General features: G+C 41.2%; 1 protein-coding gene across 2 annotated transcripts; it reads right to left on the reverse strand.

Annotated features, from left to right (window-relative positions):
- Positions 1–1,067: 1,067 nt before the first annotated feature.
- On the reverse strand, positions 1,068–7,482 carry rrp36 (ribosomal RNA processing 36). Of its 2 annotated transcripts, none has more exons than XM_023825034.2 (8): positions 7,104–7,482; positions 6,230–6,604; positions 5,468–5,603; positions 5,032–5,098; positions 4,461–4,565; positions 4,282–4,356; positions 4,055–4,172; positions 1,068–1,456 (listed from the first exon to the last, which is right to left on the reverse strand). In XM_023825034.2, exons 2-8 carry the CDS (start codon positions 6,600–6,602, stop codon positions 1,314–1,316), a joined length of 1,017 nt encoding a protein of 338 aa, XP_023680802.2. In that variant the 5' UTR covers positions 6,603–6,604; positions 7,104–7,482; the 3' UTR covers positions 1,068–1,313. The 2 variants fall into 2 exon arrangements, with proteins under 2 accessions (XP_023680802.2, XP_023680801.2); XM_023825033.2 differs by having other exon boundaries at positions 7,049–7,482.
- Positions 7,483–13,616: the final 6,134 nt, after the last annotated feature.

The raw sequence follows: 13,616 nt of genomic DNA on the forward strand, positions 1-13,616 counted from the left end.
AACCCCCCCCCCCCCAACATACTTGTTAGAATAGGAACCTAAATCAGATGCAACGGATGCTCTGCAGAAGGACTCACAGGTCAGTCAGAGTTCACGCTCTTGCTTGTACACACAGTTTAAAAATTGTTTTTGGAGATGAGAATGAGAAAACATTACTGGAGGAAAATCGCACCCCTTGGTGCCCATTCTTTGCCTTATACATCATGTAGGTTAAATGCATCTTTTGATGATAAAAAAAAAAAAAACAGATTTTTTTTAAATGTTGAGTTTTTCTTCTTTCACCAATACGGAATTCATATGCATCAGGTCTAACAAAGACAACAGGACACTGACAGTCGGACGGCTACAGAGTGTCACGCACAAATGGGCTATTTTAAGGTCCTGAACAAATATTTTTTATCAAATATATTTTAACAAAGCAGAAGAGCATTTTCCAGCTTTGATCCTCAATGAACTAATTAATCCATTTATAATTTATTAGGCAACTTTTGTTAAAGTTTCAGTAATGGTAAAATAACAAAAATTTATTTTATTTGCATAAAAACATGAGGATCAGGAATAATAACAAGGCTAAGGTAGGCTCATTATTTTATGTTCATTGCCCACAATGGTGTATAACAACATTACTCACCAACTTCGTTATTTACAAGATAATGGGTTCAGACAGAAGAGTGACCAATCCTTTTCTTAAAAGGTTAATAGGTAGACACATTTATTGGGGACCACTTTGGTCAACAGCTCCACCTACTGCCAAGATTTCATAGAGCAATAAAATGTATTTTCTGCAGGACAGCATCTATCAGTATTTTGACATTTTCTGTGCTGTAAAAGCCATCCAATGTCCACCAAATGTAAAACAGCACTGAAAGTGACCAGACAAAACACTTATTTCCCCATAACAGCTTTTCATTTCGCTATCATAGCACCATATTACTTAGAAAGACCTTAATAATTGAAAGTTCATTGGTCCCCATAACATATTATAGCATTTGTCAGAATACCTACAAAAATATTTAAGCACCATTGATCACTCTTACAACTCAAAGAACGAAGCAACAATGGGCTAACATGTTTTTCTTTTTTTTTTTTAATAGTTTGACATTTGCCAGTTTCATTAGTTACAATTGTGGTAACACTCTCAGAAAAAAAGAACTGAGGTAATAAAGCATTTGTACAACAATCAAGGCTGTAACCAAAAGCCTTTTTATGTACAGTATGTACAGGTCTGTAGCCTTCTTCAGTACCTGGAGCCCTAACATGGGTCCATATCTCTGCACAGGCAGTCTATGGGTTGTCAGGCTCCGCCCCCACGTTCACTGAGCTTTCTGATGCAGAGGCATCTTCCTTCGGTCCTTCATGGCGTTCCTCTTCCTCTTCTTGCTCAGGAAGTTCTCCAGCTTCCCACTCCTCTTCAGGTCGCTATACTTCTCAGCCAGCTCCAGTTTGCGCTTGTCAGCTGAGAGGAAAAGCGGGGAAAAGCAGGATGTGGAGTTAATGGCGTTCAGTTCCACCCGGAACATGCCTCCGTTTTTCACCAAATGCTGACAGTGAGCTAAGACCCACAATTTTATTAATTTTAACTAGAACCGGGAGACTGGAAGTCATGCTCAAAATACACACTCAATCACAGTGCTAGTACTAAAGACAAAGCAGAGTCTGGTTAATACGGTATTCTATCAGTAACTATGGAAACACAGATATGGGTAACACCTGGCTGATTAGGTTACATAATATTCAAATGACTGACTGCCAGGTAAACGTTCACTAAGGGTGCTTTTCCATCACACCAGGTAGCATACTTTTGGTACATTCCCTAATCCATTGACACTCAGTCGAGTACCAGTACCAAAAGTTCCAGTACCTAAAGTACCAAACCAGCTGGGGTACTTTTTTGATACTTTGGGGTGACTTGCAAATGCTTTCTCTGTTGATTGGTTATATAAATAGCCTGCCTCTGAAACACAATACAACAAACGTCTTGAAAAAAGTCAGAACTTAACGATAAAGTAAAAAATAATAATAATAATAATAATTTAAAAAAAAAGTAATAATAATGGATGTATAGACAGACAGATCCAAGCTTTAATTCCAATCTGGTCAGAAAAACAGATACAATAACATCAGGACGGCATTACTAGAAATAAATAAAAAAGTATTTTGCATAATATACTAGGGCAGTACGGTAAATTTTTCAAATATCGCAATGTGATTTTGTTGTAATACATAATGGGGTATAAATAAAGTAGAAAAGAAGTTCAACTAATTTCTTACAAACCCATTGAGTGCTTTAAATCACCAAGGATGAATCATTGATGCAAAAGCAGCAGAGGTAAACTTTAAACTAGAGCTGGGCGATGTGGCCTAAAAATAAAATCTCCGATTTTTTTCACAATAAATCCGATTTTCGATTTTAATCGATTTTCCCCTCCCCTACTCAAAATCAAACTACAAATGACAAATAAATGGTTCAAAACAAGTTTTAACTTTTACTTTTTTTTTTTTTTTTTACTACAGAGTTAAAGTGCAATCTGACAAGGCAAAAAATATGCTTGTAAGTGAGATGGCAGACCACGCCATTGTAAACACTCTTTTAGAAACTTGTAAAAACTTTTAGCATGTTAATGAATCCCGGCTTTTCCACAGTATGTATGGGCACCATGTGTTTTGCAACATACATGAGAAATGCAGGGTACCAGTATCAGTTGAACCAAGACAACCCACAGAGCCACCCTCCGGGAAGTCCAGTCATTACTCTAAAGCAGGGTTCACCAATTCCAGTCCTCAGGGGTTAAAGTAAAAAAAAATAAAAATCATGAGCCTGAACTTTTTTATTTGAAGGACTTACTTCAAATATTGACAATAATAACAAAAATAAAGTAAAAAAAAAAACTGCTAAACAATAGCAAGTGCTTAAACTGCTTAAATAACAAGTGCTCAAAGTGCTAAAGAACTGAACTGCTAAACTGAAGATTAGAAGTGAAATCAAGGCCATTATCACTTATTCACTTATTCAATTATTATCACCTATTCAATGCTTCATCAACATTGAGTGAGAACATGCATTTTTTTAGCTTCTCAGACAAACATTTTTTGAACTGTAATGCAATTCCATGAGTGTTCATGTAACTCGCATGTTGATTTGAAACCGACAGGCTAGTTAACGCTTTTTTGTCTTCTGCCAGTTTTTTACACAGGGTGACCAGTGGATGCGAAATTCTGAATGACAAATCATGTTCTGCTATAAATGTGCACAAACGTATTTTTAAATCGCAGACACGGTCAGTCATAGACAACGGTGTGTCAGCTGTAACAGTTGCTCCCGGCAACGTCGTGGTAAGTTTGAGTGCACGGGCAGCGGCTCTATGACCGGAGTCTAAATCATGACGAGCAAGCACTTTCTTACCGCTGCTGACATACAGTAGCTTCCTCGAGCAAGTCGTGCAGAAACAAGCCCCCGGCTCTCTCAGTTTCTTGCACCAACTGCCGAAAGGTTCACCATCTCTACTTTCTTCAATCCACGCCCAGCGCCATTTATTTTTGAGTCCTTTATCTATTGCTAGGACATCATCCCCAGGCTTCATAAACTTGCGCTCCATTTTTTTTTCTCCGACAACGCTAACGTGACATTGACGTATGGGTGTCAATCATACCGTGTTGCAAGGACCTGCCCTTCTCTGCTTCTGATAGGCTTGTAACGTTAGTTAAGGCTGCGTTCCACTCATATGATTGGTAGGTGAAATAAATTGGCTCGAAAATATTAAACCGCATGCACAGGCTATAAAATATTATAATTTTTTTCCCTCACGGCCGCACGCCGGAGATCCGGCACAGTGCCGGAATACTTTAAGCCCTGAGTCCTGGAGGGCCAGTCTGCACCACGGTTTGCAGATTTCCCTGCTCAAACATACCGACCACATCTGGTAATTAGCAGGTGTGCTAAATAAGGTGTGATTGCTGGATGTGAGGAGCACAGCTACGCAGACACACCTCCGGAGATAGCCCACAGTAGGCTGATGTTTTTCAGCTACCGCAAATTGATTGCGCTGACACTTACATTTCTTGAGGAAGAAGGGCCGGTGGCCCTGCTTCACCAGCTCCCGTTGCCTCCTCTTGTGCTCCAGCTCTTTCTCCCGCTGTAGTTCCCTCTGCTTCTGGGCTCTCTCCTGGTCCACCTGGAGGTACATTTTTTTAGATTCCCAGTTCTCATAGTTCCTTGGCTCTGTGGTCATGAAAACCTTCAAGTGTGGTTCTGAAATGCAAGGAGATGCAGAAGTAGCTCACCATTCTCTTCAACAAGTGATCAAGCTGTTCCTTCTTCTTCATAGACTTGACTTTCTTAATCTTCTTCTGAACTAACTGAAAGAGGCAAGAGACATTTCTCAGGGGAGTCATAATTGAATTCATCAAGGGGTAAAAAATCAGAAGCATCAGATATGCATGTTTTACACAGGCACTAGCACCTCCTTCTCCTTCTGCTTGATGGTTTTAATGAAGCTGTAAGTCTTCTCGAAAATCTCCGGCTTGTACTCTCCGGAAAGGTCATCGAACCGAGGATCTCTCGGCATCTGGAACAAAACGTAGAACCTACTCAAACACCAACCCACAATAAATTAATAAACATATATTTCAAACTATATAACAAACATCAATGTGAAACACTTCTTATTCAGATGGCAGACAGACAGTACATGGGGTTTGGGGATTATAAAGAGATGGTTTGATTAGTACCCTTGGGATACTGTGAGCAGGTGAACCAGACAACATTAAGAATTACAGCTCTGCTCTCTAATTCAAACTTGGCAAACAGCAAACACACAAAAGTCACATTGTTGCTGCTGGTTAGTCTTTCCTAACACACATACAGCGAACTCGCATTACAATCTTAATTGCATACAGGTAAATAGAGGAACCTGGATACATCCACACCCCTCCTTGTGTTTTACAATGATAATGTTCAATTTCGTTGATAGATGACTGTTTTCCCCATGATGGATTCTTTCATTAACCTACTATCCTCTGTTTTTAACTCACCTTTTTCTTAACAGGCACCACATGTCTCAGAAAAGGAACAGACTGCTTGGCTGAGACTTCCATGGGTCTTAAATCAGAGAAGGGGAAATTATTTCAGCAACGCAATATGAACACAAAGAATCCTTTTTAGATACATAGCTCATTCACACAATGTATATCATATGAGAGTCTGACATCTTTGATCTTTTTCCATTACCGCTATCCCATAATTTTAGAGGTGAAATTGTGGTTTTCAAGGTATATACACTAAGTGTAAAAGAAACGGTGACAATTAAGATGAGGTCATTCTCACAAGTCTGCTTAGCATGGTGTACTGAGCAGCTTCTGCAAACAAATACTGAAAATAGCATCACCCAGTGGATAAATGGATATGCTGTGCAAGACAGTGCTTTGCTGCTCCGTAATTCCCCACAACACTGCATGAGATGGGACATACCTGTTCTTATTGAGCCGCTTTTTCCCCTTCTCTGCACCCTGCTTCTTTTTAGTCCCATAAGCCACTTCATTGAAAACCTTTGTACCCACTTTATTCTGCAGCTTCATGATCTCCTCAAAAGACATCGCCGACAATTCTATGATTGGAAAGAACCCCATGTAAATATTATGCAAAAGTCACCATGCAAACGCCTGTTTAAGGTGACAGACACCACACATTTCATAATTATTTGTACGGACCCCCCCAAATTTAACATTAAATATTAGTTTTATACCAGTGTGCCCCCCCACCCCCCCATTCAAAATGCTTCTGACACTCCTGGTGACAGATATAAGATGACAAGTTACCGACGTTATTAAGGCAGTTCAAGCCCTTTTGAATTATTATTTCTTATTACAGGAGCGGTATAACCACCTTGGAGCTGAACACTGATGTAGTCCAGTGGATTTCAATCCTGTTCCTGGTGCCCCCCTCCCGTCAGAATGTTTTCATGCCAAGCCTACCTTAATCAGGCTTATATATGGCCTATATGGCTAATAATGAATGTGGCAGGTTGAAAGCAGAACATTCTGGTAGAGGGCGCCAGGAACAGGATTGAGAACCACTGGTATAATCACAAGGAGGGTAACCTTTTTTAAACTGACTTACTAATAACCAAATTTAAGACTAAAAATAATATGCCACCTTATAAAGCCAAAGTAACGTTTAAACAAAAGCTATAAAGTCTGCTGGTTACAGAAGTACATAAACGTCTGAAATCACCTTTTTTTATGTCTTCTTCACTTTGCCTTGCTCTGGGCTCGGAGTCCGGTCCAGCTGCACCGTCAGAGTCGCTGTCAGTCACACACTCTTCGCTGGCGCCATCGTCATCCTCACTCGTTTCTGCGGGATCTACCTCTTGGTCCTCACCGACGTCCCCATCCTCACTGCAACCTTCAGATCCACTAGGCTCGTCTCCGGCCTCCCCTCCCGTCTCTTGGCGTCCTTCTGGGTCCCGTCTTTCGATCAAAGCGAAGTTCCTCTCCAGCTCCTGCTCCGAGTCGCTGTCGCCGATGGCTCCCAGCCCCTTAACACCAGCGCCCGCTACGCGGTTAACTTTGCGCTTTTTAGGGGCTGCTTTCATTTTAGGGGCCATTGCTATCATTGAACACATAAAAAACCATAAATTATATGTCCTACTTATCCAGAAATTCATTACACTTTCAACACGAAATGCTCTGACCAAGGTACCAAACTAAGTAAGGAAACGTTAAACAGAAAAGAATAACGATAAAAACGCTCAGTCGCTTGTCACGAAGTCTACAAACTAGCATCAATGTACATATTTAATCTGAGCATTTAGGTGATTTTAAATACTTTTAAGATATCGAGCAGGACATCTGTGTCGGGCCGAAAGCGAAAGCTTCTTTGCCCGCCTGGTTTTTACTAAAACCCCCGGCTTCAGAAAGGCCTACGGTACATAATCCTCAAACCGTTCACGCTGGTTTAGATCTTTTCACTAGGCATATACAGTCCTTTACAAAAATCACAATTACATGAATTATACAAAATTAGAATAAAATTGCCTAACAAAATACATACAAGTCGGTTAATTTAGCTCAGTGAGTAACCACGCGAAAGCATGTCGGTGAAGCACCTGGAGAGCGCAGATCGGGAGTTTCTGCTGCGGCTGTTGGTGACCAATAGAGGGCGCTACTATAAAGGACAAAGTGAAAAACTGCAGGGATTCAGATGTTACTGTACTCCCTTAGGCTATACATATAATTTTCTTTAACATTGTTTTTGTAACATTACTGCCTTAAATAAATAGACTTTATTTTCTTCAGCCTGCTAAATACAGCTCATGTGTTTAAATGCTCAAGTTTCCAAGCCCATTATATAAAGTAGGTTGTATCTTTTAATTAATCATTTTCGGTGCTATATCCTCCTGACTACCGGCAGTTAAAATTTGTCCTCTCTAGAGGACATTTGTAAACTTGAATATCTCCCATATCCTGCATGCTACCTAATTAAGTCATGTTGTGCTTTAAAGAGGACATTCAGGACTTTTAAATGATACCAGATTTATAGGGGTGGGGCTTTGGGAACTTCCTCTTCCTCCTTTAAGAAAATGGCATCTATCACCACCAGGACATTTTATGGAAAAAAGAAAAGTAAGTGCTTAATCTTTTTTATTGATAAAATTTTATCTTGAAATGTTGTTGTTTTATTTTACATGAATCTCTAAAAAACACTTTAATTTTCTAATGTAATGTATGAATGTTTTTCCATGATAAGTGAGCATCTATAAAATGTCCTCCTTAGTGGACAGTTGTAATTAGTACCAAAATTTTGATTATCGTAAGCAGGAAGGGAGTCACTTTCAGAGGCAGAGAGAATTTTGCTGCAAATTGTTGGTGAAAACTCAGATATTGAGTTGTCAGATGAGGAAGATGAAAATGCAGAGTTTGAGGCAGAGTCAGAGGAGTCAGAAAGCACAGATGATGAAGTTCAGACAGGGCAAACAGAGACAGAAGAGTCGACGAGAGAACAACCATCCACATCTGGTCGTCGTCTCCTCTGGGCCAAGACTACAATGTACACCCTGTCATTGTATTCTAAATATATATCACTATTAACAGTACCTATAGGTTTTTACTTTTTACTTATAGTTAGTCACAAAAATTATATATTCTGATAAATCTAATAACGTTTTTAGAGACTAATTTTCTTTTTCTTCATGCTTTTTTAAGATTCAACCCCCAACTGGATGATCCTCCAATCATTCACAGCAGTGATGCCCCTACACGCAATAACTGGACCCCAATGCAATATTTTGAACAGTACATTGATGACTCTGTGTACAAAGAAATGGCTATGTTCACAAACCAGCGTGAGGTCCTTGTGTCTGGAGCACCACTTAACACCACCCCTGAAGAGCTGAAGACATTTTTTGGAAGTTCTATCTACATGGCCTGTCTTGGTTATCCAAATATTCTGATGTATTGGGCCTCAAACACCAGAGTTCAAATAGTTGCAGAATCCATGACCAGAAATCAGTTCTACAAGCTAAGACAATCTATTAAGATCATCAATGACCTGGATGTTTCAGATGAGGAAAAAAGAAGAGACCTCTTGTGGAAGGTCAGGCCCCTTCTGAACAAAGTGAGGAAAGGATGATTGAGTCTTCCAAGAGCACAAAAACTGTCCATTGACGAGCAAATGATTCCATTTACTGGCTGCTGCCCAGTTCGCCAGTATGTTCTGGGCAAACCATACTCAACTGGATTGAAGGTGTTTGTCTTGGCCACACCAAATGGCGTGGTCTTAGATTTTGTTGTGTACCAAGGCAAGACCAACTTCCCAATCACAGCAGGACAGGGCATCGGAGCACAAGCTGTTCTTCATTTGACTGAGTCCATTCCCAGAGGAACCCACTTGTTCTTTGACCGGTACTTTACGACCGTCTACCTTTTGAACACCCTGGTGGAGAAGGGGCTGACAGGAACTGGAACTCTGATGAAGAACAGAATTCCAAAGGAGTGCAACATTATAGGGGACCAGGCCATCAAAAAGAAAGGAAGAGGGACATCTGAGATGGTGGTCAGACGAAGGCGTCCTGAACTTGCTATCATTAAGTGGTTTGACAATAGGCCAGTGGTCATGGCATCCTCTGCCTATGGCATTGAGCCTCAAGACACACGCAATAGATGGTCTAAGAAGGGCAAAAGGTATGTTCAGGTGTGAAGACCACTGGCAGTGGTTGAGTAAAACTGCAACATGGGTGGGGTAGACATGGCCGACCGAATGCTAAGTTTCTACAGGATGGCCACTCGCACTCGGAAGTGGACGGTGCGTGTAATTTTGCACTTTTTTGATTTGGCAATCACCAATGCATGGCTTCAGTACAGGAATGATTGCCAGCTTCAAGGGAAGAAACCACTGAAGTTTCTTGAATTCAAATTGCTCCTTGGTGAGCAGCTGATTACCCATGGTCAAGCTGGAATCTCTAGTGAGAGTGAAGATGACTACACTCCCCCACGTCAAAAGTGGAAACCTCAGCCGAATGCATCCCTGAGACACTATGGAGCCATCCATCTTCCAGAAATGGTGGATGAAGCACATGCATCCAGGTGTCGCAGATCAGGATGTAACAGCAAAACATATGTGATGTGCACTAAGTGTAAGATCTTTCTCTGTGTTTCAAAGAAGGGGAATTGCTTCTTGAAATATCATACCCCATAAACAAGAAATACATAAAAGTTCCAAAATACTGTACAAACACCACACTAACAATGATGTGTTAGTTCCAGTCAAAGTTCATACTGATTCTTGATATTTTCTTTGTAATTTCCTAATTGTGTTCATGGTTCGTTTTTGGATATACTAACTTCCGTTGTCCAGTGTGGTGGACACAACATATTGTGAAAATAAAACTTAAAAAAAAAAAAAAACTTGTCAGTATGTTCATTGCCTTTCAAACAATTGGAAAAAGGAAAAATAAAAGTAATTTGAAAATATTTTTTTTCCTGGTAGTCAGGAGGATATTTAAACAGTGTAATGTGTATGTGTTTAACCACAGTTCGGTACTTATTTTTATTTTTATGTTCCCCCACTTATTTATTACCATCCCCTTGTGTTATACTTATTTGTTTGGCTGCTCTGGTGCCACAGCAGTTAGCACTGTTGCCTCACACCTCTGAGACCAGTGTTGCCGTGCCATTTCTTTAAATCAGTAGTAATTACCTGTTAATTATCATATGCGGGCATTTTGTGTGAGGCTCTGTAGCAGTCGTTGAAGGTCACGCTTGACGCTGATTGCACATCCCGTTTCCGGTTTACCTGTTCTTTTAGTATGGATTCTGTGTCGGAGGCGATTATCTTGTGGATCGCTGTCAGTAATAGTTGGTACTAGCATGATATTCATAGGTTAGCCTCTTCCCTGAGATAAGATGCCCCGAAATCAGGACTGCTAGATTGGGTTGACGTTTGACTGGGGGATTACAACTACAACTGCTGCTGCTTTGCCCGCTGTGGTACCGCTTTTCCCGCTGTGGTACCGCTTTGGCCGCTGTGGTGCCGCTTTTCCCGCTGTGGTACCGCTTTGCCTATACCACGGCTGTTTGCCTTCTTCCTCTGCTAGCAAGTGGACAGTGCTGACTCCAAAACCTTAGCTCTGAATTATCATTGGCCCTTCTGGATGATGTGTGGATTGTAATTAATGGGTTTTTGTTATTTGTTATTTTTAATTATTCTATATTTTTCTTTTTGGTCATTGTTAATAAAATTGTCAGTGGATTGAGCCACATCCTTGCTCCTTACTATAATGAACCTGCATGCCTTTTGGGTTATTGGCACTGGTGTGGTAAATATTTCTTTGGGTGAAATTCCCAGGGTGGTGTGATCGGACCAATATCCTACAAGACAACAAACGCCTTCCACATAATCATCTCCATTATTGCCACTGTTGTATCTTTAGCGTTGGTGTTGCTAACACTTGATTGCCTGGTGTTAGTTGCACTTGATTTCCATTCTTTCTTAGCCGGTCTGACCGGTTTCCTCAGTGCAAGGTATTGCTGACAGATGTCCAGTTACCAAGTGCTTCTCTTCCCCTCTCTTTCTGAGCATTTGGGCTCCCTTCCCTTCTGTGCTTCTCCTGTTCCCGCGGCTGGTGTGTGTGTTTGGACCCCCTCTTAGTGTCAGTGTGTGTACTGATTACCCTGCATCTGCATGTATATTTGCCTTTGCCATCACTCCAACAAGACAACCCGTATTGACCATTGCTTACATCACTGAGTCCAATTCCTGTCTGTTGCATTGACTCTCTGTTAGCTCTGCCTATCCTGTGACAGGATTCCTTGTCACAGCAGAACTCTGTGGTACCCTTGTGCTCCTGGAGCGGTACCTGGAAGATATCTATTCTTCCAAAACCTCTGCCCTGCCTCAGTCCCCAACCCCCCTGCTTTCCACCGCTGCCACGTCTCCAGATCCGGCTCCATCCTATCATCACCCAATGCCAGACATTACAATGGATCTCCTGATCACTGTCATGGGTCTTTGATGCAATGCCAGCTATATCTTCAGCACAATTCTGTACAGTTTGCCTTTGACTCAGATCAACTTCCTCATCTCCCTTCTGACTGGGAGAGTAGATGACTGGGCCACCATGCTCTTCTACATGTATAGCCTGGTGTTGCACTCCATCGATTGGTTCATTACCGACTTTGAGGACATGTTCAACCACTCACTGCTATGCAGGGAAGTTGGAAACCAGTTACTCCAACTCCAGCAGCTGCTGCACCATTTGAATCCCAGGTCATGAAGCAGTACATGGAAAAAACACTTTGTTCTGTGTTCATTTCACCCTTCACCTTGCCAGTGACATCAGCTTTCTCCTGCCGCTGATTCCCACTGCACTGGAGCAGACATGGTCAGCACAGTACTTCTCCAAGCTGGACTTGCGGACTTACAACCTAATCTAAATTCGTTAGGAGCACAAGTGGAAGACAGCTTTTATCACTACCCACGGTCACTATGAATATTTGGTGATCCCTTTTGGGCTCTCTAATTACCTCTCTGTATTCCAGTCATTTATGAACTCAGTCTTTTGAGACCTCATTGACCGGTGCCTTATCATATATATACAGACCTGGACAAATTTGTCGGTACACTTACAGCTCATTGAACAAGCGCTTTTTGCCTCCTGAAAAGTGATTAAATTAAAAGCAGTTGTGTATACCTGCATGCCTTTGATATGTCATCAAGTAAAGCAAAGCGAGTGATTATTGCTTTATTCTAAAATATACCTGCATTGATATGTTGGTAGCCCTATATAATAAATAATTGGATTATAGTGATTTTTAAAAATTAATTGTTTTTTTTAGTAGTACCTGTCACGCTCGTGGGTGAGCAGGCGGATAAACAGGCTCACGGAGTCGGAGGTTCGGGTAAACGAGACTTTAATGACGAGCAGGGTAGAAGAGAAGGGACGACACGTAACAACACTCAATGACCAACCTCGGAAACTGACACTGACAAGGACTAAATACGCTACACAAGCTAAGGAAAACGAGCAACAGGTGAGATCCATCAGGAAAAACACGAGGTAACGAGGTGGGCGTGGCACACATTAGGAGCGGACGGAGCGGGACGTGACAGTACCACACACGTATTCATTCTTGTAATTAGTAATTCAGCCTTAAGACAGTACTGTGGGTTTCTACTGTGGAAAGTTGTTAATAAAGATTATCAGCTGGGATGGGTTGTCATGGGGTTGTTATTTCAAATGAATAGCACCCAGGTATAAACTCACATATAAACAAATTACAGTACTTCATTGTAAAATTGAAAATATTTATAATACTGTATTGTATTGCACAGTATAATTTCAGTTAGTTACTTCTAAAGGTGCAGTTCACCCTAAAACTGAAAAGAGAAATATTTTAGAGGGGCTTTTCTGTCCATCTAGGTCATTCTGCTGGGGATGGCCAGTTTTGGAGGTGTCGGCTGTAGAAATGTCTTCTCTCTAATATAATGGGAGTGAACAGCATTCTTTCTGTGGTGATTAAAGCGCCAAAAAACAACATTTGAGATATGTAACTGCAATGTCCCTTACCAGAAATCAAGACCCAGTTATTGAATATAATCCACAGACTTTGTAGTGAGTTTAATGGACAACTATTTCCGTCTTCCACACTTCACGCACCAATCGTATCACTGCGCACAATTAAATTGTATAGGTAGTCGAAACTAAATCAGTTCAGGGTGAACTGCCCCATTAAAATTTACTGTAAATTTTATTGTATTTTACTGGCAACTCTGCTGCCAGAAAGTTACTGTAAAGCTTCAGTAAGGTATGAGTATTTACATTAATGAAGTACACCTGCACTAACGTACCCACACTAAGCCCTCAGTCTCTCCTGAGGCTTTTCAGTCAGCTCAGCATCTCCATCAGCCATAGCAGACTGTGGTTCCGCTTTCTTTCCAGCGGCCACAGCAGACTGCCCCCCCGTGGGCGGGAGGTCTAATTTGCAAGAAAAAAAAAACATGAAATCCACCACCACTACAAATCATGTTTTACAGTATATTACTTCTGTTTGAAGTCCACCCGGAGACGGTTGATTGTTAGTTTTGGCCCTGGCGCACACCGGACAGGCTCGCACGAATTCTC

This window comes from Paramormyrops kingsleyae, chromosome 20 (genome assembly GCF_048594095.1).
Source record: "Paramormyrops kingsleyae isolate MSU_618 chromosome 20, PKINGS_0.4, whole genome shotgun sequence".
Lineage (NCBI taxonomy): Eukaryota > Metazoa > Chordata > Actinopteri > Osteoglossiformes > Mormyridae > Paramormyrops > Paramormyrops kingsleyae.

Bases quoted from the DNA above. Each gene is read 5' to 3' on its own strand.
- rrp36 (XM_023825034.2), bottom strand. From the start codon at position 6,602: ATGGCCCCTAAAATGAAAGCAGCCCCTAAAAAGCGCAAAGTTAACCGC. The intron at 5,604-6,229 runs GTGATTTCAGAC...TTCCAATCATAG, and splicing joins TGAAGAAGACATAAAAAAAG to AATTGTCGGCGATGTCTTTT. The intron at 4,173-4,281 runs GTGAGCTACTTC...ATGTACCTCCAG, and splicing joins ATCACTTGTTGAAGAGAATG to GTGGACCAGGAGAGAGCCCA.